Source organism: Amia ocellicauda, chromosome 9, assembly GCF_036373705.1.
Source record: "Amia ocellicauda isolate fAmiCal2 chromosome 9, fAmiCal2.hap1, whole genome shotgun sequence".
NCBI lineage: Eukaryota > Metazoa > Chordata > Actinopteri > Amiiformes > Amiidae > Amia > Amia ocellicauda.
The window spans coordinates 36,338,661-36,359,382 of record NC_089858.1 but is presented as its reverse complement, the minus strand read 5'-3'; the positions used below and the strand labels follow the sequence as shown (position 1 = coordinate 36,359,382).

The following is a 20,722-nucleotide window of genomic DNA, read 5'->3' as shown; positions in this document are numbered from 1 at the left end:
ATCTGCATTCAGCGTGAGTGCGTGGCTCGATCAGAGTAATGATAGCACCGGCCTCGGATCGCGAGATGTCTCGGTTTGGAAAGGGCGGATCTGTTTTGGATTGTAGTTTAGTTTCATTTTCTTGCCTTAAACTGATACGGCCGTAAAGACCCTGTTAGAAAGGAGAGACTGGTCAGCATTGTCTGTAGCAGCTGGAGCTGAGGGACGGGGATACTGCGAAAGCCAATGGTCAGCGCTATGAGGCGGGCGGTCAGAATCGGGGGGCGGTTCAGTCTGAGAGAGCGCTGAGCAGCGGGGGGTGGCGGTGATGAGTGTGGCAGTGGGTACTGAGGTTCTTTCAGCAGGACGTAAACTCCTCAAGAGTCATATCCGCTCCTCCCATAGTGAGCCGGGCGGTTGAGACGTTTCCATGGCTACCTCGGCGCTGTATGGTGTGGCTTGGACAGGCAGGGGTGGGGGCGGTTATGGGGCTGGGCGAAGTGCCAGCATTTTAGTCAGTGTCCAGGAGGTGAGCTGGCACAGCATCCAGATGAAGAGAAAATTTGAATTTAAAAGGGGAGGAGGTAAAGAAGTCAGTCACCCCCCCCCAGCCCCCTGGCAGCGAGCAGGGTAGGCATCACAACACAGGGGGCCTTACTTATCAGGGAGCGGTTTGTCCCGTGGCTTTGGGCCTGGGCTTCCACTTGTGTCCGGCACTGCAGAGCAGAAGCCTTTTCCCCCCCACGTCCGCCCGAGCATCCTTCAGTCCCCAGTGTGGTTGCCATGTCGACGCCATTGTGGCACACACATTCTCGAGTGTTGTTGTGTGTCTTTGTGGGGCCATTGTCCGCTGTGTTTGCGGTGGAAGTGTCGAATGCCCTCCCGTTACATAACCCCCCCTTGGTTGTCATGGCAGGGGGCTGACCCTCAGGGCTCCCGGCCGCCCACAGCAACTCAAACAGAGTGGGTTTTTAGAGTCCCGTAGTTTCCCATCCAGAGAAAGGACGTGTGTCCCCAAACCCCCAGAGAGTAAGAAAGCACAGTAATCCCTCACCTCTGACTGACAAAGGCTGGGAAACTTGGCTATTGAATTAATTTCACTCCCTGTTTTTATGTGTCTTATTTGCAACTGCCAGTCCACAGAAGTGCCCAATTGACTCCAGGAAGTGTGTGTGTGTGTGTTTTGTTTGTTTAGTTTTTTTCTTAATGAAACTCCTCTGTGTCCTGCCCACACGCTCCTCATCAGCTTATTCATGCCTGGGTTTCCTCGAGCGTGTAAAATGGAGATCTGGCCCCTGAGCAAGCTGCTGTTTGTATTTGAACATCTCTGAGCCATCTGGCGCTCGGCAGAGTGACGCCCAATCTTGTATCGATGCAGAGTGAAAAAGTACCCACGCAATGTGGCCGCACTGGGACAGTACATGAGAACTGTGTCACTGATGTAGTGCCACTCAGGAGTGTCGAGCATGATGCCTGTTCTGAGGTGGCATGGTCGTTATATTGAGCCAGGCACTTCTCGACAGTAAGGTGGCTGCATCTCCGAGGCTGTGGGAGATGGATAGGTAGACAGTCTGGGAAGGAGGGAGTGGGGGTCTTATAATACAAACTGAGAGGGTTTCCCTCTGCTGCCGGAGCTGCCCCAGGTGACTGAAGCAGAATCAGAATGCAGCTATTCCCCATCTGGACTGCCCCCACCCCCCCCCGGGTCCTTCTTACTCTCCAGGCATCGCAGCTCCCTCTTCATGCCAGTTCCTGGAGAAGGCTCTGCTGGCTGACCTTTCATGGGGTTGTGTAGATGTTCACTCTGCCAGCCAGGCTCGACCCACATGGCCGCAGGGGCTGGGCCTGTGACGCCACAGAACGTGAACAGAACATGTCTGCGGATATTTATGGAGGGAAAGACCTGGGGGGACTTGAACCTGCCTCGTTTATTAATTTATTTTCTGAAACAATGATAGAGAGAGAGAGAGACAGAAAGAGAGAGAAAATCACTTACCCAGGGTGACTTACAGTTTTCACAAAAAAACATTTTCAAAGCATAGCAAAGTGCAGTAAATACAAGCAGTACAAAATGCAACAATGAGCTCAGCCTTGTTCAAGTTATAAAACAGGGCATGGGCTGTACAATTCACTCTGTGCCATTTGCGGTTCACACCCCAGGGGCAATGTGACTGGGGCGACAGTGAGCCATAAACCTAACTGCTGAGAGACACTTGGAGAACAACTGCTTGTGTTTTTACTATACGCACAGGAGCCCTCCTCTGTGACTGTGTGTGTTTGTGAGTGAATGTGTATCTGTGTCTGTGTGTGTGTGAGAAAGTGTGTGCTGGGGTCTGCCCTGTATTTTTAGCCCTCTGTCCTAGCTGGTATATGGGAGACTGACCTATGTGCTGCCCTTAACCCAGCCAGGGACTGGGGTGTCAGCTTACGGTTTGCAATAGTAGTTGTAGTAGTGGGAGGAGGAGGAGGAGGAGGAGAAGAAGAGCCAGTGAAGGGAGATGGCAGGACGGCAGAGACCTGCCAAATCGCACACTGTGAGTAGCTCAGACAACGAGACAATGACACGAAGAGTGCGTGTGCGTGTGCATGTGTGTGGGGGGGAGGCAGTGGTTAGTGATTGTGACGAAGTGGGAAGCCTCAGAGAACAGTTCAGTATCAGAGTATTGCTGTGAGAGTGACTGGGAGAGACAGGGAGAGAGAGAGAGGGAAGGGACTGGCGTCTGTTGACACCCTGTGTGAGGAGTTAGGAGCCAGGAGCAGCTGGGCTCTCTCCCCCGGGCAGCTGTGCCTGTAAATACAGAGCCCTGACACATTAAAATGAGCTCCCCTAAACCAAGAGGGATTTGTCTGTTTTCCCACAATACTTCTGCGTCCCCCGGTATGAGCAGCAGCCCCCTACATGAGAGACGGAGCCCAATTACTTAGGTACTGCTGCGTTGCGGCCTGCTCTGTTTTTTGCTGGGTGTTTTGCCATGATTGCATTATCTCTCTGTCAAGATTGCTGTTGTTTTTTTTAATACAAGCAATCAGTTACATTTTTGTTCGGGCTAGGTTTGAGGTTAGATCATAGTTTTAATTACAGGCACAGATGAGAGTAGGAATGATCTAACGGTTACATGTAGTTTTTTTTTAGAGCATTATTTTGCATAATCAGGTGTAGATTTGTGTGGCCTGAGCTGGATGTTTTGATGTTGGCAAGGGTTGGGGTTCAGATCGCTGTTGGGGCAGGTCAGATCAGGGAGTTGTGCTGAAGTGGGAGTTTCATTGCTCAAATGAGCTGCGTGTGTATTTACACATGGGACACCAGTTTGGGAAATCAGTTGTCTTCATGGCCTGACTCAGACAGTCTCCTGCATGGCTCCCACAGTGTGCGCCCCACTGTGTCTGCTCCAGCGGTCAAGGGGTTGACATCTCCTCAAAGCTCCTTCAGTGAAGGCCGTTGGCTCCCCGAGCTCTTATTGATTAAACAATTTGCCTTGTTTGTAACTTCCCTCATAGCTGGGCATCTGTGAAGTTTTGTCTTGTCTTTCTTAACCCTTTCTCTTTATTTTTCCCCCCCTCTGCTCATGATTCCTCTAGTTGTTTGCTGCCACTGATCGTTTCAGAGTCTAAACGCTAGATTCGTCTTTGCTGGCTGAACAAAGGAAGCAGCTCGTCTCCCTTCCAGATCAATAGGCCCAGGCTGGCTTCTGGGCATGCTCACGGTGCCAGTGAACCTCCCTCTGTGGAGCCCAGCATAGGGATGGAGCCGGTGAACCCCCTGTTTCTAACTGTGGTGTTTTTCAGCCTAGCATTGCCACCATCACTGGGATCTCACATTATCAGTGGAATAAGTGTCTTACAAGTGAATACCCTGCTGATTATATCACGGCCGTGCTGGTCTCAGGGTGGAATCAGGCTCATTTGTTCTTTGTGGTGCAGGGCACCGTGCTGCCACGCCTCCCTCGCCACGATTCTTTAAAGGTACACTGACAAGGGGGCAGCTCCACTAACAGAGCGGTACTTAAGTCTCGCGCCGGGTGGGTGTCCATTTCATTCCATTTTTAATTAACGGTTAATAAAAATTAGCTTATTAAGAGAGCAGAAAAAGTAATTAAATATAATGAACAAAAGCCTGCTGCAATCATTGGGGAGTCGTGTCACGCAGCACCCCCCTGGTCAACAGAACCAGAGCTTTGCTTCTCAACATCCAGGAGACGCTTGGTCATTCAGTCCAGGACGGCCTCCCTGTCTGAAGCCGAGCAACTCACCAGCTCTGTACAGGTTGGGTTTTCTCTTCATCGAATTGGATGTTTTACAAAAGCAAATTAGACTTGCTAATGTAGGAGTCCTAATGTTGGGATGCCGCGGGCTGTATAAATCCCTAATTATGTGGTTCGTGGAGACGTTTGTCTGAACATCTTCATTTTATGGATGAGCAGTTTTACTAGACAAAGAGTTCTGAGATGCAAAAAATAAAATGAAAAGGGAAAGCAGTGCTTTGGCATCAGGAAGGAGAGGAAGAGAGCAGTAGTGCAGATGGAGTGGATGATAAAACAGGTCAGATGATATTGATTTGGGTATCCTGGTCTGTGCTTTTACACTGTGTTACTATCTATCTATTAGCAGAGTAGAGTTCTTCTCCGGCTCTGGCTCGGTACCAGAGGTCATGTGACATGCAGAGGGTGACATTCTTGTTGTTGTTGTTGTAGCCTCCAGGACTGTTGATAGGATGCCCCTTTGGACAAGCTTCTCTCCTCCTCCTCCTCCTCTTCCTCCTCCTCTCACTGTAGGCTACACAGGCAAAACACCCTTCTTCCATGTGGTGCAGAAAAACAACAACAAAAACATACTAATTGGACGCTCCTCAGGGCCACAACTGAGCAGCTATAGCTTTATGTTGTTTTTCTATATTTATTTATTTAATAATTAATTTATGTCTCCCTTTAAATAGGCTACTTTTCACCTCTCGGTTCAGCTATCTGCAGCCACAGGGTGTTTGCTACCCTCCCCAGTCTGCTGACAGAGATACGGCCTCACTCCAGGGGTGTTTGCCTGTCTGTGAGCGTCGGCAGGGGCTTTGTGTAGAGCCAGCGCTGGTTGAGCTGCAGCATCACTAGGTGGCGCTGGCAGGACTGATCAATGTGATGAGTAGTGCAGTACTGTGCAGGCCAGGAAGCATTCGTCTGTGTCGTGCTTTTGGTGGCCATCTAAAAAGTGCATCAGACCACCCACTCCTTGTCAGTGAGCTGTAATGCAGGCAGACATTTCCAGCAGTGAAACACACGACTTCCCTTCTCTACGGGCCCAAGACTCTGTAACGTGAATGCAGGGAAAGTGGATGGCATCTGAACTGTCTCTCACGCTGAGTTATTCTCGTCTCCTGTGGGAGTGTGATTTTATACTGGGCAAGCTGAGGAACGAGTGGAAGGGCAGATATGAAGAGGAGACCCAGGCTGGCAGGGCTTCTCCCGTCCCCTGAAAGTGGGGGGAAAGCAGCCCTCAGCCTCACACCCCTATGCCCGCCCTACCTGTCCTTGACCTCTGAACCTTGTGTTTTTGTGCTCTGCCCTCTCCCCCAGGCCGACACCTCGACCAGTTTCCTGCGTGCTGCCCGCTCTGGCAACCTGGACAAGGCCCTGGACCACATCAAGAATGGAGTGGACATCAACACAGCCAATCAGGTGAGAGCTCCGCGCCTCACACTCACACCCCACCCGCCCACTCCAGACCCATGACTTGGTGCCAGATTCCCATTGGCCAGATGGCAAACGTCTTCTGCCAATAGGAAGCTAGCATTGAGTGACAGGGTTGGGATTTGAGACGAGGGGGCGAATCACAAGCTTGATGTTGTGCAGGCCTAGGTGATCAGGATGGCGGGGGGAGCTGTGATCATCTGCCTTTTGCACATACACTTGATCTTGCAACACTAGCCAGTTTTAATTAACTGGCATAAATGCATGGCTGTGGCTCATTTTATATTGAATCATAAAATCATAATAGGTCAGCAGGTGTACAAGTGAGGAATTAATGACCAGATTAAAAAAAAAAAAAAATCTCAACCCCCTCCTCAGTGGAGTTCTTATTGCCTGTGTGCCAGCAGTGCCCTTCCCACTGTACTCAGCAATCCTGATGTCAACCATTTAGCATCTTATGACCTGTGTGTTACAGCTGCCAGCAGTGCTCTGTGTGAGCTGAGGCAGTGCCCTCTGTGAATTATCACCCGGCCACTATAACATGTAAAGTCCTTGACTGTAATGGCATTTAGCTCCAGTGAAAGTGTTTCAAAAATAGAATAAAAAGCCCCCTGTGCTGCAGAGGCTATTGTAGTGGTTGCTGAGGCCTGTTCAAGCTCTGCTGCCAGCTCCTCTTGTTCAGCCCTCCCCTGGAGACGGGCCTTTCTGCAATCTGCTCAGGATAAGGGCCCCAGCCGGTCCTGGGAGCCGCACTCTGACAGATCCTGGCTCTAATACCCACACTGACCCAGGAGCCGCGGGGCTCAGCGACGCGCAGCTGGACCCAGGGCAGCTGTTCCCTCACAGCACTGAGCGCCATTGTTATGTTAAGAAGCGCTTCCTTTGAAGTTGAAAAGTGGAGCAAACGCACAACGGTACCGTGGCACTGTACCAGCCTGCCAGCGAGCCCGCACTGCTTTTATCTCTGCCCACGCAGGGCCGGGGCCCAGGAGCCCGGGCACTGTGGGGCAGCCTGTGTGTCTGTTGCCATGGCAGATAGTGACTGGGCCGGGCCGTGGTGCCAGGCTGCGTGTGTTGGAGGGAGGGGGGGGCTGTTATCGTAGGCAGTCAGCCCTACATATTGGGAAGACACCAGACACTGCAAAGACCTGATAACGAGGGGGGGGTGTCAACACTGAGCACCTCCTGTCAACACCAGTGCTAGTGCGTCACAGCCTTCAAGGGCTGCAGGGATGGCCCAGCTGGTCTGTCAGGTGTGTGCCCATCCTCCTGGCCACCTCTGCCCTTGTGGCTGTAGGGTCAGCCAGGTTGGAGGTCAGAGGACCCCCCTGACAGACCTCTGGGTGCGTCGTTTAATTCACGAGGGCTAACAGCTGGGAATAGATCGTCCACTTCACCTGCTGAACGGTCAGTTAACGGAACAGGAAAATAAATCTGCAAAAAAGCTCAAATGTTTTAGGGGGAAATTTGATTTAATTACAGGCATATAGCAGACAACAGCCAAGTATATTTTGTCTCACTATTAAACAATAAATCATATAGAGAGAGAAATGTAATAATATATAAAAACATTACATTCCTTGCCTGTCTCCCTTCAGCATTATATCAGTGCTGTCGCATGTATGACATCAGTTGTCTCAGGCAGTCCAGAAGCTTTTAACGCAAGATTAACAAACCACAGCAACGATACAGCACAGTTCAGTGGCAGTGCGTGTGTGTGGGTCCAATGCGTTGCATGGGGGGGCAGTTGCGTGTGTGTGAGCAGATATGTGTGTGTGTGAGTGCACTGCGTATTGTCCCAGCGAGCTGCAGCTCTCTCTTAATTCCTCTTTGTTGGCGCCGTGCTGCAGCCTGGCTGTGCGCAGGACCACTCTGTCAGCGCAGCGCCGGGCTGTGAGCGCCTGCGTTGCTCCCACCGCCCTCCCCACCTCGCACATGCTCTCCACTACTGCCGCTGTCCCCCCCGCTGCAGCACCAGAGCCACAGGAACAATATCCTTTAGTCCGTTCCCTCCTGGATGGGATTTGAGTCCCACAAGGATAATTCCCAACAATGCAGTCCCAGACAGATGGGTTTCTAATATTCTCCCTATTTATATATATGTGTGTGTGTGTGTGTATGTATGTATGTATTAATGTTGTATGTCTGTGTGTGTGTATATGTTAATGTATGTCTCTGTGTGTGTATATCTGTATGTATGTATGTAGTTATTACCTTTTGCCCTGATAATTGTTTGCCTTTCAACTACCACTCTAAATTAGTCATGCAGGGTTTTGGTAGCAGCACAAAAACAGTGTGTTATTTATTTATTGATGTATGAATGTATTACATCATACTATCTTCGACATGTGGAGCTGGCCTTTCAGACCTCTTAATCCCAGGAGCCAACAGCGCTTGAGCATTTCCGAATATGGGTGCAGATGCCTGCCAAGAGCCACGGCCACAAACTGCAGCGCTCTTCCCTGACACATCGCAGCGCAGCCAGTGAGCAGTGGGGGGCAGTCACAGCGGTCATTACTGCCGTGGGGTTTAGCTCCAGTCTGTTCGCAGATTCAGAGAGTTAAAGAGGAGATAGTCGATCAATTCAAACCGGCCTTTAAATGATCCAGTTAAAGCCACACAGAGTGCTTCTTGCTTGTGTTGTGCCAGACTCCTCTCCCTCTCCTCCCAGTATCCCTGCATCACTAACACACTGATAGACCTCCGATGGACAAATGAGCAAGACCAACACACACAACCAGGACCTGAGGGAGCCAGGCTGTTGTCAGAGAGATGAATACGTGAATACATTTCAACTCCTGTTTATCAGAAGAAGAAAATACACAGAAATTACGAGAAAAAACGCAACACCTGTTAGGATGGCCTGACCCTGGAGCTTTTGGGTTTTATTAACTTTCATTGAAGGAGTCTTAACTTGTCACAGCGGTTTGTCAGCCCAGGTGATCATGCTGTGTGTGTGCATGTGTGTGTGTGCGTGTGGGATGGTTAACAAGTTCACAGATTAGAAAAGTAACATCGGTTTTAAAAAGCCAGAAAAACTATTTCCACCATTTCTGCGTGTCAAAAAATACACTAAAACACATACATCTGGGAAAGTAGACGCCCCAGAGAGGTGTGTGTGTGTGTTATTGTAGAGCTGTCCAGCAGTCAGTGCAGAGGCCATGAGGAGATCCCCGGCTGCGGCTGAACACTGCTGTGTGGAACTGGATTAGCTGGCTATCTGCCCCCTGTCTCCAGCTCTGCCCATTTTGCCCTGATGTGTGGCCCCTGGGGGGTGTGGGGGGCCACTGTTACTTACTGATGACTGTGCCCAGGCAGGCTGGCAGGGCCGTTTGTGTTCGGATTAATGTCTGGTGCTCCATCCCAGTGCTGCAGGATCTCAGAGCTGTGTGCTATCCTGTCAGCAGCTCGAACGTCACTTTAATTTGCCAACACAAGCAGAATACTATCATAATAATAATTATTGTTATTATTATTACATTACTGAAGAGTTTTCTGTCCATGCTTTTAAAGAATAAACCATCCCTCTGGGACCTTTGACAACAGAAAAAGAGCTCACGACAGCAATCTGCTAATGCCACAAAATACATGAAAGGGGCCGGGCCAACATGGCATTGGTGTCTCCCCAGCCAGCAGCTGACATCACCAGCACGTAGGTGCAAGCCATCCATTCCCTGCAAGGCTGCAGCAGAAATGTCCACACACTCGCCCTGTCCTTTCAGTCTCCAGGAGCTCATCCATCTGTCCATCTCCACATTTCATGCAGCTGCAACTACACTGGAAGGGTCTAGTGTGTGCCCAACTCCACCACTCTGTGTGTAAAACAGTGCTTCCTGTCTTCCGTCCTCCAAACCAACACATGGCTGTACCTGACAATTCAGCTAAAGGAGGAGAGGGTTGTCTTATAGCATAGTTTACTCTCCAGTCCCGGCTGTGTCTGATGGACGGAGCGGCGCTGTGCTCTGTTGTGTGGTGCTGGTGCACAGCCTCCCAAAGGCCTCCCACAGTGCCCTCTGCTGGCGGCCAGGCTGCAGTGCACTCAGCTCCAGTCCTGCAGGATGGACATGGTGTCTCACCCTCAGCTGCTCTACCTGTTTGTCCTCCCTCTCTCTGAAAGCTAGTTATCAACAGAAGTTTTTTTTTTCCTCCTCTTCTGCATTTTTAAAAGTAAAAAAGTGTTTTATTTATTTTATTTTGATGTGAATGCTTGGAAGGGGGGTGTGTCTCCTGGCTGCTGTCATGACCTCATCAGCCTCACCTGCCCCACAATCTGTCCATCCTTTTCGCACTTTTTTGGCTTCTTCTCGGCGAGTTGCCTCCTGTATTCCACTGCTCTTCTCTTGTGTCCATCCCTCACTCCTTCCTTTCCGTCCTGCACTCTCCTCCCATTGCAATGTTCATCGTCTGAAGGAACCCTGCAGCCCTCAGTGAAGCAGCCTCGAGCCTCTCTCCCCTTCTCTGTCTCCTTCTCCCACTCCCTCCCTCGCTCTCTCTCTTTCTCTCTTCCCCCCTCCTCACCCTCTCTTTCTTTGCCCCACCCCTCTGTCCCTGTGCTGGGGGCTGGGAGATGGTGTATTGTGGTCTCCAGTTGCAGTGGAATATCAGTGGTGTGGGAAAGGTCCAACCTCACATGTCCTGTAGTGCTGAAGGAGGGATATATGAGGTCAGACCTATCCCACAGGGCTCGTATTCTTTCAATTCCCGGAGACCGGAACCTGCCATCACTCCTGCGCCATCTCCACCGGCACAGTCTCCATCTCCACCACCACCATCACCTCCACCACCACCTTCATCTTCATCGGCTGCAGCACGGAGGAAGAGGAACATGTGCCAGGGAGTGAGTGTGTGTGTGTGTGTGTGTGTGTGTGTGAGTGTGAGAAGTGTGTGTGTGTGGGATGGTTAAGTTTCACAGCTTCACGTGAGAAAAGCAACATCAGTTTTTAAAAAGACCAGCAAGCTGTTTTGCCGCAAGACTCCAGCAAGCAGTGTGACTCAGCCTGTGTGCCTTGTTCTTGTTCAGGGTCAGGGTCAGAGGAGGGAGCTCTGTAAGACAGACACAGAGACAGGGTGTCAGTGCATGCGCCAGCCCTGTGGCTCAGAATGCCCTCTCCCTCTCTCTCTCTCTCTCTCTCTCTCTCTCCCCTCTGTGCTGTTGATGGAGTGCAGTGTCACATTCTCAACAGCCTATCGATTCATACTGCAGAGGGGATACATTTCTCCTTGAACTCCTGCTATTGGATCTACCTGCAGAGCCTGGTGCAAAATTGATTTGTCCTTTCCCTCCCTCTCTCTCTCTCTCTCTCTCTCTCTCTCTCTCTCTCTCTCTCTCACTCACTCTGTCTCTCCCTCTCCCTCTCTTTTTCTCTCTGTCTTGGATGGCGCATTTTACAGACTGTCAGTCGGGAAAGGATGGCTTGAGAATCCTAAATAACAATCCCCCTTCTCCTCTGCCCACCCTCCTACACACAGACACACACTGGCTCCCTCTGTCTTTAGTCTGGTAGAGCAGGTGTCTGGATCTCAGTCTTGTGTGTGTGTGTGTGTGTGTGTGTGCGGGGGCGTGTGCGTGTGTGTATGTGTGTGTGTGTGTGTGTGTGTGTGTGTGGACCTGGGCACACTGTGACGCCTGCTTGCAGTGGGATGTGTCTGAGAGCCTGAACTGATCCCTGTACCCCCCCTAGCTGGACAGGTTTGTCCTGAGGGAGGCTACAAGGAAGTGGCCCTGGGGGTTCGGGACCTCAGGGACCCCCAACCTGCACTTTCAGCAGCCCCTGCACCACACCCCGAAACATCAAAGCAAACACAAAGCTACAGTGCATTGGAGTGAAACCTACCCGACTTGCTCACCACACACACAACTTGTGGCCCTCTGGCATTTGTTGATGATGTCACTCTTATGCTCCTGTTAAAAGTTAATAACTTGGCCGTTTTATTTGGAAAAAGTTAAATTGTCCACTACAGATGTGTTTAGAAAAATAGACATGTAATTTCCTCAGCACACGCTGGCTGTCTGCCACTCGTACAGGACAAGCCAAGACCCAACTGAACAGCAGTCACTCAACTGCACCGGATGCAGGCTGTCCAGCAGTCAGTGGGAAGGGAAGAGAGCCTTTGTGTGTGTGTGTGTGTGTGTGTGGATATGAATGCGTATGGCTGTGTGTGTGTGTGTGTGTATGTGTGTATGTGTGTGTAGGTAGCTAGGTAGAGTGTGTATGGCTGTGTGATTGTGTTTGTTGCTTTTTCTGCTCTCTAACTTGGCCTACAGCACAGATCTTTGATATACTTCTTGTGGGACATGATCTTTTTCTTCCCAGATCTAACACAAACAGTTACACAGTGTAGAGTGTGCATGTGTTTCTGTGTGTGCATGTATTACTGTGTGAGCGTGTGCGAGTGTGAGCGTGGTGTGGTGCCCATTGGAAGAGTGGGTGAGTAATGTGCCCAGCTCTCCAGAGCGTCCGGGAAAGGGCAGGGATTGATTACAGCGTGTTAGTAATGATGACAGGCTCAAGGCGCCTTACACCCTTATCGATTGCACTGTGAGAGAGAGAAACAGAGGTGGGGGAGGAAATGAATGAGAGTGAGGAGGGGGGTGGGGGTGGCAGTGGGGGACTGACCTTGACGGATCCACAATTCCAGCACACCTGCAGCCCTGGCCTGGCTTCTCCTTCGTGATGTTTTCAGAAAAAGAAGAAGAAGAGAGAACAATTAAACAAACAGCAAGTGAACAGTCAGCTCAGACTGACACCCCTGGGTGCGGGGCGCGCGTGTGTGTGTGTGTATAGGAGGAGGTCAGCGAATCAAGGCGTGCGCAGCTGTAGCCGTGTCTGTGAGTGCATCTAGCGAGTGCATCGGCGAGCGCATCAGAAAGTGAGGCTGGTCCCGTGTGAAGTCTGCTCTCTGTTCTGTCCTCTCCGCAGAACGGCCTCAATGGCCTCCACCTGGCTTCAAAGGAGGGCCACGTCAAGATGGTGCTGGAGCTGCTGCACAATAACATCACGCTGGAGACCACCACCAAGGTACGCACACGTACAGACACACACATGTACACATACGCACAAACGGGCGACACACACTGCTACCCTCTCTATAACACAGCTGGTCTGTCTTTCTCCCAGATACAGGCTGCTGTTCTTGTAATGTATTTATTGATTTATTTCTCATTTTTATTTTCATCTGTTTTTCTTTCTTCATTGAATTTATATTATTCACTCCAACTGGAGTTACAAACTCTCATACGACTTTTATTTTATTTATTTAACTATCTCATCATTTTTTTATGATTTATATATTTATTTTCATAAACAGTCTAATTTTGGGAATGTTGACTTTAACCCAATCGCTTCCGTTTCAATAATGTCTTAAAATCAACGCTTGTCACAAACCGCTCTCAGTGTTCTGCCCGTGTGTTGGTGGTGCGCGGGCCGTGGTGGCCGGGCCACTGTGGGTGGTCAGCACTGACCTGGCATTTCTCTTCCAGAAAGGAAACACGGCCCTCCACATCGCAGCGCTTGCCGGCCAGGAGCAGGTGGTCACTGAACTGGTCAACTACGGTGCCAACGTCAACGCCCAGTCCCAGGTAGGACCCACACCACTTCAGCAGAGTGACACAGATACACATACACTGTACACACATACAGACCACTGCAACAGAGTGGCACACATACACTACCAGCAAAAGTTTTAGAACACCCCCATTTTTCCTGTTTCTATTGAAATTGAAATAACCTGAAATGGTACAAAGGTAAGCAATAAACTGCCAGAGGTTCAAAAATAAAGTTTAGGTTACCAAAAACTGAAAAATAATGTACATTTCAGAGTTATATACCGTGTTAGTACACCCTCGCATTATTTGGCAGTGTTACGTGCACTTCCTGTGCATAGAAGTTACACGGTATTCCTACAATGCGCACATCATTTGAAAGCTCTCAAGCACATCCGATTTACAGGTTCTGCGACGCCCGCTGTCATTCAGAGCCCGGGGCGGGAAATGTACAGTCTGCTGGGGGGGTCTCACTCAGACGACCACAGATCACTCAGTTTCGATCAGATTCCTTTGCAAATAGGCTTGTTTTGTTCAGAACAACCTAACCATTAATCCAGTTATATATTATTTGATGTTCTATGAAACACAGAGTAGTTCAGATCCAATTATGTAAAATCGTTGTGTATTAGTACAGTGTAAACAGAGTTTACCATCTTGACATTTTGAGCTCTCTACGGGTGTGTGTTGCTTCTACCAAAACATGGATGGTCTTGTTTTGATCAGTAGACTCTCTGGTTCCAGAATATGTCATAATTTTCAATATCTGAGATTTTGTATTCCTACTCAGAATGCGGAGGAATGGGGGGGTATAAAAATAAAAATTTCCACATCAGAGAATGCTTCACATCGTTAGAAACCTCAGCTTTCATGGGATACCAAACACAACAGTGAAGAGTACACATGGGATTAAAGAGAAGCACATGGATTTGGTGCCCGAGGGGTTTGTCAGTTTAAGGGGTTACATTTTGTTAAACAAAACGATTCTATGATTTATTTTTTATCTCCAATTGTTTATTTGTTCTATGCTTTAATTTCAGAGTACATTGAGACATTAAACTGCATACATTTCAATAAAAACTGGAAAAATGTAGGTGTTCCAAAACTTTTGACCGGTAGTGTACACTACCCACACACACACCACTGCAGCAGAGTGACACACACACACACACACACACACACACACACTCTCTCACTGAGTGCTGACAGCTGGCTGGGTAAAGCATTGAAGTCCACTCCTGAGACACCTCCCTGCTGGAAACCCCCCTTGTGTTCGCTGTCATGGTAGCTTTTGGGTAGCTTGGCAATAGCATTACTGTAGTCCAGCCCTTTACAGCAGTCCAGAACCGAGGGATGCAGTGAGAATCTCACTCCCCAATGCGCTGCTCACTATGATGCTGCGGGTCTCAGTAAAGTCAACAGTGGGAATGTCTCTCACCTCCATGGGAAAAAAATACTGCTTGACCACTACATTCAAGTAGTTGGCCAGGTCTCTGAATTCCAGTGTCCCCCAGGTCCCGAGCTTCCCTTGCAGACCCACCCACTCCAGCAGAGTTCAGCCCAGTCTGAAGCGCATGAGATACAGAGATGGGAGAGGGTGTTTTAAGGCCTGTTTAATGAGTATGTGTCTGTCCATCTGTCTTTGTGTCTCTGTCTGTCTGTCTGTGTTCCTGTCTGTCTGTCTGTGTGTGTGTGTGTGTGTGCATGTGTGTGTCCGGATGTGTGTCTGTCTGTCCGATACAGAAGGGTTTCACTCCTCTGTACATGGCGGCGCAGGAGAATCACCTGGAAGTGGTCAAGTTCCTGCTGGAGAATGGAGCCAATCAGAGCATCCCAACCGAGGTGAGTGACAGAGCATTGCCCGCCCCCTCCCCGCCTCTTTCCACTCAGGGTTTTGGGTTTGGTCTGGCCCATCACTGACACAACAGCCATATCGAGGGCTGTAAACATACCCAGACGGAGAAGGATAAGACATCTGTGGGTATCGGAAAAACAAATCTCCTCAGTGGAAGTTTGCAAACAGTGAAGTTGATGTTTTAAACTCTCTATTTGCATTGCATGGTATTGTAACAGTTGTTCTTTTCACAGAATTGTTTCCAAATTAAATATCAAGACTTCCCATCAATTTGCAGATACCCTCTCTCTCTTGAATGATTCTTCTCCCTCTCTCTATCTTCCTTTCTCTCTCTTCCCCTCTCCCTTTCTCTCTCACCTTCTGCCCCTTTTTCTCCCTCTCTCTCTGCCTGTCAGGATGGCTTCACACCTCTGGCAGTGGCCCTGCAGCAGGGGCACGAGAACGTAGTGGCCCTGCTCATCAACTACGGCACCAAGGGCAAAGTGCGGCTGCCAGCCCTGCACATCGCCGCCCGCAACGACGACACGCGCACCGCCGCGGTCCTGCTGCAGAACGACCCCAACCCCGACGTGCTGTCCAAGGTGTGTCACTGTGTCCTTTGTGTCATTGTGTCCTCTGTGTCACTGTGTCACTGTCTCTGTGTCTCTTGTGTCTCTGTGTCACTGTGTCTGCTCCTCTGTCTCAGACTGGCTTCACCCCTCTACACATCGCTGCGCACTATGAGAACCTGAATGTCGCCCAGCTACTCCTCAACAGGGGCGCCAACGTCAACTTCACCCCAAAGGTAACACAATTGTTCCTTTCTGATTCATGTTGTTCTGGTGGCCGATATGTGAGACACAGCATGCCCACATTAAAGCGCATGTGGAGTTGTTGGGAGGTACCTGACCATCATACACATGCAGGCCCCCCTGGTGTAAACAGCTGGTATAACACACGTGTTTCCTGTGGCTTACAGCATGTGATTTACAGACAGAGAACAGTCTAAATATGTTAATGATTAGGGCTGTAACAATTAGCTGACTTATTCGACAAGTAATATCCATGGAATTCTATTTCAGCCCTCAAATTGTCATTTAACTATATTTAGCTTCATCTTACTATGCCTTGAGTGTGAACTGTATATACAAGTTAATTGTGATTAAAGTAATTAAGTAATTCTTAATTTTATAACTATAAACAAAACAATAATTACAGCTGGTGTATTGCAGCTGAGGTTGAATATTGCAGATATCACAGTTTTTTTTGTTACATTTCTAGCTATATACGGCCCATTTTTACATCGAGATATCGATATTTTGTATATGCTGCCCATGATAGAAGTTGAGTTCACATGTTCACATCATGTTGTAAGTTGCCCTGCATAAGGGCGTCTGCCAAGAAATACAAATAATAATAATAATAATAATAATAATAGTTGGGTTTACGTGGGGTGCAGCTAAAAAAAAATAAGTTGTGTACAGCCCAAGTCTTCTCAGTATAGAAGCACTTTATATTGAGTTTGCTGCATTAAGGAGCAATTTACCCGTTTTAGCTTAATATTTGCCAGATTAAAAAATTGTTCTCAAAATGGGTCAATAATAGGCTACAGAAACATTCAGCTTAATTTTACCTGATGAATTAAATAAATATAAAACTGATAACTGAGTTTGAAACCAAACCTCTTTCTGATTATTTTATAACTGCCATCTCAAGTTGTTTTAAAGAGAGCATTGTGCAGGATGAGGAAAAACACTTGTATTTAATGCTGGAATTTATGTTTTTTTTATCTTAATAATTGATTAATCAAAGTAGTAATCAGCAGATTCATTGCTTATCAAAGTAGTTGATTGTTGCAGCCCTAACAACAGGAGGACTGTACAGTAAGTCCTGTAAGACATGGCATCCTAACCTAAGTGTGTCTCTGTGTGTGTCTTTCAGAACGGCATCACCCCTCTACACATCGCGTCCAGGAGAGGCAACGTCATCATGGTCCGGCTGCTGCTGGACCGAGGGGCGCAGATAGACGCCAAGACCAAGGTACCCCCTCCCCCTGGCCCCGCCGCACTCTGCCCCCTCCCGACACCCGCACACACAGCACACTCCCGCAGGCGCAGCACAGCCAGTGTCAGGTATTCAAACCCACCTTCCCCAGCGCTGAGCGACAGGCAGGCCGTGTGGCTCCCTGCGGAGTCGTATTCTTCCTGTCACTCAGGGCAGCACAGAGCAGGAGGTCAGCGCCGGACACTCACTGAGGCAGAGCAGGGTGTGAGTGACTGTGCTTTTGTGCTAGGACAGCTGTATAGTGTCTGCTTCCTTCTTTTCCAACCGCTTGCCACTGTCACTGTATCCCACCACCCCATCTCTGTCTCTTTCTCTCTCTCACTACCCCTGTGCGCCTCTCCCTCCTTCTCCAGGACGAGCTGACCCCCCTGCACTGTGCCGCCAGGAACGGTCATGTGAGGATCATAGAGATCCTGCTGGACCACGGGGCTCCCATCCAGGCCAAGACCAAGGTGAGGGCACTGACTCTAATCTCGCCCCTCTCACCTTTGTACAATTTCAGCTTCTGTCAGCCTGCCAGTGTTTCCTGTGCTTCAGTAGATGCTTGATCTCAGTGTTGTACTCTACCAGAGGTGTGCAGCTCTGTCGGCACAATACTCACATCAGACCTTAGAAAGGCACGCTGACTCAGTCTTGCACACCCCTCGTCCCTCTCCCCCTCTCTCTCTCAGAACGGTCTGTCCCCCATCCACATGGCTGCCCAGGGAGACCACCTGGACTGTGTGCGTCTGCTGCTCCAGTACAATGCCGAGATTGATGACATCACCCTGGACCACCTGACCCCGCTGCACGTGGCGGCACACTGCGGACACCACCGCATGGGCAAGGTCCTGCTGGACAAGGGTGCCAAGCCCAACGCCCGAGCCCTGGTCAGTTTGCGAATGCCACACACACAGGCACAGTGTGTGCAGGGTGTGTAGTGTGTGATGTCTACAGTGTGTGCAGTGCGGTGTATATTGCTCTGAGTGTGTCTGTGTGTCTCTGCAGAACGGGTTCACGCCGCTGCACATCGCCTGCAAAAAGAACCACATGCGAGTCATGGACCTGCTACTCAAACACTCCGCCTCCCTGGAGGCTGTAACAGAGGTAACCGCACCCTCCTGCACACTCCACTGAGGCTGGCCCAGTCATAGTCACACCTCCTAGGAAAAGATATATAAAAGTTGATTCTTCATTTCAGTATACGATGTCCGAATGTGTGCACAGACAGAGAGTGACTGTTATACCTCAACAGTGTGTGTGCAGGGACAGCGTCATAAAGTTTGTGGTGCAGTGACAGTATATAGTTACAGTGTGTGCGCATTAACAATGTATGTGTGTGTGTGCAATGACAGTGTAGTGTGTGTGTGTGTGTGTGTGCGCAGTGACAGTGCAGTGTGTGTGTGCAGTGACTGTTAATGTGTGTGTGTGTGTGTGTGCAGTGACAGTGTTAATCTGTTTGTGCAGTGACAGTGTTAATCTGTGTGTAGTGACAGTGTTTATGTGTGTGTGTGTGTGTGTGTGTGTGCAGTGACTGTTAATGTGTGTGTGTGTGCAGTGACAGTGTTAATGTGTGTGTGCAGTGTTAATGTGTGTGTGCAGTGACAGTGTTTATGTGTGTGTGTGTGTGTGTGCAGTGACAGTGTTTATGTGTGTGTGTGTGTGTGCAGTGACAGTGTTAATGTGTGTGTGTGTGTGTGTGTGCAGTGACAGTGTTTATGTGTGTGTGTGTGTGCAGTTACAGTGTTTATGTGTGTGTGTGTGTGTGTCTGCAGTGACAGTGTTTATGTGTGTGTGTGCAGTGGCAGTGTTTATGTGTGTGTGTGTGTGTGTGTGTGTGTTCAGTGACAGTGTTAATGTGTGTGTGCAGTGACAGTGTTTATGTGTGTGTGTTCAGTGACAGTGTTAATGTGTGTGTGTGTGTGTGCAGTGACAGTGTTTATGTGTGTGTGTGTGTGTGTGCAGTGACAGTGTTTATGTGTGTGTGTGTGTTCAGTGACAGTGTTAATGTGTGTGTGCAGTGACAGTGTTTATGTGTGTGTGTGTGTGTGCAGTGACAGTGTTAATGTGTGTGTGTTCAGTGACAGTGTTAATGTGTGTGTGTATGTGTGCAGTGACAGTGTTTATGTGTGTGTGTGTGTGTGTGTGCAGTGACAGTGTTTATGTGTGTGTGTGTGTGTGTGTGCAGTGACAGTGTTTATGTGTGTGTGTGTGTGTGTGTGTGTGCAGTGACAGTGTTAATGTGTGTGTGTGTGTGCAGTGACAATGTTTATGTGTGTGTGTGTGTGCAGTGACAGTGTTAATGTGTGTGTTCAGTGACAGTGTTAATGTGTGTGTGTTTGTATGTGTGCAGTGACAGTGTTTATGTGTGTGTGTGTGTGTGTGTGTGTGCAGTGACAGTGTTTATGTGTGTGTGTGTGTGTGTCTGCAGTGACAGTGTTTATGTGTGTGTGTGCAGTGGCAGTGTTTATGTGTGTGTGTGTGTGTGTGTGTTCAGTGACAGTGTTAATGTGTGTGTGCAGTGACAGTGTTTATGTGTGTGTGTTCAGTGACAGTGTTAATGTGTGTGTGTGTGCAGTGACAGTGTTTATGTGTGTGTGTGTTTGTGCAGTGACAGTGTGTATGTGTGTGTTCGTGACAGTGTTAATGTGTGTGTGCAGTGACAGTGTTTATGTGTGTGTGTGTGTGTGCAGTGACAGTGTTAATGTGTGTGTGTTCAGTGACAGTGTTAATGTGTGTGTGTGTATGTGTGCAGTGACAGTGTTTATGTGTGTGTGTGTGTGTGTGTGTGCAGTGACAGTGTTAATGTGTGTGTGTTCAGTGACAGTGTTAATGTGTGTGTGTGTATGTGTGCAGTGACAGTGTTTATGTGTGTGTGTGTGTGAGTGTGTGTGTGCAGTGACAGTGTTTATGTGTGTGTGTGTGTGTGTGTGTGTGCAGTTGTGCAGTGACAGTGTTTATGTGTGTGTGTGTGTGTGTGTGCAGTGACAGTGTTTATGTGTGTGTGTGTGTGTGTGTGTGTGTGTGTGTGTGTGTGCAGTGACAGTGTTTATGTGTGTGTGTGTGTGTGTGTGTGTGTGCAGTGACAGTGTTAATGTGTGTGTGTTCAGTGACAGTGTTAATGTGTGTGTGTGTATGTGTGCAGTGACAGTGTTTATGTGTGTGTGTGTGTGTGTGTGTGTGTGCAGTGACAGTGTTTATGTGTGTGTGTGTGTGTGTGTGCAGTTGTGCAGTGACAGTGTTTATGTGTGTGTGTGTGTGTGTGTGTGCAGTGACAGTGTTTATGTGTGTGTGTGTGTGTGTGTGTGTGTGTGTGTGTGTGCAGTGACAGTGTTTATGTGTGTGTGTGTGTGCAGTGACAATGTTTATGTGTGTGTGTGTGTGTGCAGTGACAGTGTTAATGTGTGTGTTCAGTGACAGTGTTAATGTGTGTGTGTGTGTATGTGTGCAGTGACAGTGTTTATGTGTGTGTGTGTGTGTGTGTGTGCAGTGACAGTGTTTATGTGTGTGTGTGTGTGTGTGTGTGCAGTGACAGTGTTAATGTGTGTGTGTTCAGTGACAGTGTTAATGTGTGTGTGTGTATGTGTGCAGTGACAGTGTTTGTGTGTGTGTGTGTGCGTGCAGTTACAGTGTTTATGTGTGTGTGTG

General features: G+C 48.9%; 1 protein-coding gene across 3 annotated transcripts in view; it reads left to right on the top strand.

The window, feature by feature from the left end:
• Window positions 1-20,722, top strand: part of ank1a (ankyrin 1, erythrocytic a) — a 62,710-nt gene that overhangs the window by 9,019 nt on the left and 32,969 nt on the right. For all 3 annotated transcript variants that reach the window (XM_066714325.1, XM_066714323.1, XM_066714324.1), the window contains exons 2-11: window positions 5,541-5,642; window positions 12,575-12,673; window positions 13,135-13,233; window positions 14,941-15,039; window positions 15,448-15,633; window positions 15,738-15,836; window positions 16,973-17,071; window positions 17,449-17,547; window positions 17,767-17,964; window positions 18,083-18,181. In XM_066714325.1, the coding sequence (XP_066570422.1) occupies window positions 5,541-5,642; window positions 12,575-12,673; window positions 13,135-13,233; window positions 14,941-15,039; window positions 15,448-15,633; window positions 15,738-15,836; window positions 16,973-17,071; window positions 17,449-17,547; window positions 17,767-17,964; window positions 18,083-18,181 (1,179 nt within the window). The remainder of the gene's footprint in view (window positions 1-5,540; window positions 5,643-12,574; window positions 12,674-13,134; window positions 13,234-14,940; window positions 15,040-15,447; window positions 15,634-15,737; window positions 15,837-16,972; window positions 17,072-17,448; window positions 17,548-17,766; window positions 17,965-18,082; window positions 18,182-20,722) is intronic.